The 3446-nt window shown below is 35.1% G+C and overlaps 1 protein-coding gene across 1 annotated transcript; it reads right to left on the bottom strand.

Moving 5' to 3' along the window:
• Positions 1–395: 395 nt before the first annotated feature.
• Positions 396–2280, bottom strand: LOC113635458 (fucolectin-like). Its single transcript, XM_047816358.1, has 6 exons — positions 2244–2280; positions 2118–2162; positions 1754–2033; positions 1043–1182; positions 861–952; positions 396–473 (listed from the first exon to the last, which is right to left on the bottom strand). Exons 1-6 carry the CDS (start codon positions 2278–2280, stop codon positions 396–398), a joined length of 672 nt encoding a protein of 223 aa, XP_047672314.1.
• Between the last annotated feature and the right edge of the window lie 1166 nt (positions 2281–3446).

Here is a 3446-nt window from a genome sequence, read left to right as displayed (position 1 = left end):
AGAGTTCAGAGATAAGTAACCAAATCAGGAGTTTTTAGCAGGCATTTTACAGAGCTAGGGTTTATCATCAAAAAGCATAAGTATGTTCATTTATGCTGCATTGATTGTTTTATATATCTTGACAAGAACTGGCCACTTGGGGTGGTATATGCAAGAAGTGCCTTGTCCGTGCAGATGTCTATTATTATTATTATTATTATTATTATTATTATTATTATTATTATTATTATTATTATTGTAAACCTTATTATTATTAGAGATAGAAGTAGTAGTAGTAGTAGAAGTAGTAGTAGTAGTAGTAGTAGTAGTAGTAGTAGTAGTAGTAGTAGGACGAGCAGTAGGAGGGAGAGTGATAGTGAGAGTAGATGTACACATTTAACCTTTCTTAACCTTTTTTAAGTTCTTTTTTCCAGTTCTGGTTCTTTTGTCCACCGGACGTGAAATACTGCTTGCTGGATCTTGGCAGATTTGACCTGATGGAGAAAAATAACTGTTGCTTAGTAATACTTAATGTACTGTACATATCATAATACATTTTTTATATACATTCACTGATTTCAGGTCTACCAATGAAAGATAATATTTGGGTGGTAAACAATTTTCAACTCAGCAGTGAGAGTAATATGGCATTGCATTTGTATGTGTTTATTTGGTGCAGCAATGACAATGGGTTTGAGTCACTTTTATAATAGTGTATAAATAGTGCAGTTAACAGTGACTGCCTTTCTACTAATAGAGGAGGAGCAGCAAGCTGTGTAGCACAACCGAGGGGAAATAATCAGTCTGACCAATGAGTATAGCTACAAGGTATGTTTACCTAATAAACTGACAACTGAGTGTACATTCTCACAAACACACACCTTTTGAAGAATATTGTCCCTCATGGTAGGGTTGCTGAGATCCTCAATGCTGTTAAACTTTATTCTCAGAAATGCCCTTTTAAAAACAGGGACTGCAAAAAAGTCAACAATGTTGTTATTTAGGAACAGTTTTAAAACATATTTTAACTTTAAATGTAGTTTATTGAATATAGAAGTGGAACCTGGAACACCATAGACTTCCACTTCACAAACTGTCAGGTACTGAGCAATATTGGGAATGATCACATTCACGTAACGACCCTGCATATTACATGTGTAGTTTATAGAGGCACCAGCAGGCATGCTAGGGATAACAACACATCTACAAAGTGTGTGTAAGAGACAGAGAGAGAGAGAGAGAGAGAGAGAGAGAGAGAGAGAGAGAGAGAGAGAGAGAGAGAGAGAGAGAGAGAGAGAGGGAGAGAGAGAGGGAGAGAGAGAGAGAGAGAGAGAGAGAGAGAGAGAGCGATGTCACCAATCTGCACTTGATTATGATAATAACAGTTGCAGTGCAAACAAATTTTTTATTTTACTGTAGAATGATGTTATACTTTATATAATTTTGGGGAAAGTCTGTGAAACAAGTTAGTTATCTTTTATATTATATCTAGAATTATATAGATGAGGACAAATATCAGTCACAATTCCACATTACCTGATGAGCAATTTAGTGGAATGTTTTAATGTCTTATTAAAGATTTAAATGCATAAAAAGTATTGCTACCAAATTACAAAGACTCATAGGGAGCTTTAGGTAATGCTAATAGAGCTTCATGATTAAACTCTCTAAACATACTATATTAATATTACATGCAACTTATACTATTATTACTAATACATATTTATGCTGACATACTTTTAATAAATTGTAAATGTATTTTTATAAATTTCACCTTGGGTTATTGTTGCCATTGTTGATTAAGGAATTGCCAATGTGGATCTCAGCACCATTTATCCGATCTGCACAGGCGTCTCCTCTGTTAGTGATGATCACATTGCTAATGTCATACACCGCCAACAAATCCACCCTCCACCACGGGCCATAGTCACCATTTGTGTGTGTACATGAAGAGGCGCTCAAGTCAGAATTTCTGTTGCCATCAATAGCAAAGGAAGCATAGTTATAGTCGAATAAAGAAGACTGAGTTGCAATTCCTCTTAAGGCCACATTGACTGGAGGGGAAAAAATAACTTATTATATATGTATAAACACACTATTTTATTTGTGTACACATATGTATTCTTTGATATAATTACCTTGCTGATAGGTCAGTATCCATTGCAATGACAAAATGCATATCCCTGTACAGAAATATATAATCTAAATATTACACATATCATTATGTGCATTCTAATGCTAACAATTAATTTTTGTTGAAATACCTAAGTAAAGACGCATGGGCCTCTGCGAGTTCTCCATTTTCTGTGCAAATTAAAAGAAATAAACTCAAGACAATTTGGAACTGCACTCAAGGAAAGAAAAGAAAAAGCCAATTGAGGAAGCAATGTATAGCATTTAATAGTTAAGAATGAGATTTTACTGAGTACATAGCAAATACAGTATATAATGTATAAATCCTAATAAAGGCACAGTTTAGAGAAGGATCTTACCTTGCTCGATATATGTCAGAAAGTTTTCTCTTTGACCCTTTTCAGCTCTGAGTTGTCCATTTGGTGTTTCAGTAAAATGATTATGTAGATTTTTTAAAGGCAAATGAACATTGTGTTTTACACATGCAAATAAGTGACCTAAGACATCTTGTGTCTATAACACCTTTATAAGGAACTACTCTACAGTCGTATGCAAAGGTTTATTGTGGACAGCAAAGTAAGAATTTCATTTTGCAGGGAAACATGCTTTCTGTCTGTGCATATGACAATAAACACTTTGAATCTTGAATCTTGAATCTTTAGAAACCCCTGACAATTTCCATGATTTTCATTTATAAATATTTAGGTGTTTGGGTCAGCAATTTCATTTTGATCTATCAAATATCGCAAGGACACAGTAATATTTCTATAGTGAAATGAGGATTAATGGATTAACAGAAAATGTGCAATATACAAAATTAGACAGGTGCCTAAATTTGGGCACCCTTGCCATTTTGTTGATTTGAATACCTGTAACTACTTAGCACTGATTAATTGGAACACACAATTGGTTTGGTGAGCTCATTAAGCCTTGAATTTCATAGATAGGTGCATCCAATCATAGGAAAAGGTATTTAAGGTGGCAAATTGCAAGTTGTTGTTCTCTTTGACTTTTCTCTGAAGAGTGGTAACATAGCGGCCTCAACTCTCAAATGACCTGAAAACAAAGATTGTTCAACATTATGGTTTAGGGAAAGGCTAAAAAAAGTCAGAGAGAGATATAAGCTGTCAGTGTCCACTGTGAGGAACATAGTGAGGAAATGGAAGACCACAGGCACAGTTCTTGTTAAGGCCAAAAGTGGCAGGCCACGTAAAATATTGGAGCAGCAAAGGTGAAGGATAGTGAGAACAGTTGAAAACAACCCACAGACCACCTCCAAAGACCTACAACATCAACTTGCTGCAGTTGGTATCACTGTGCATCATGCAATTCAG

Source organism: Tachysurus fulvidraco, chromosome 7 (genome assembly GCF_022655615.1).
Source record: "Tachysurus fulvidraco isolate hzauxx_2018 chromosome 7, HZAU_PFXX_2.0, whole genome shotgun sequence".
NCBI classification, from domain to species: Eukaryota; Metazoa; Chordata; class Actinopteri; order Siluriformes; family Bagridae; genus Tachysurus; species Tachysurus fulvidraco.
This window is presented reverse-complemented; position numbering and strand designations above follow the sequence as displayed.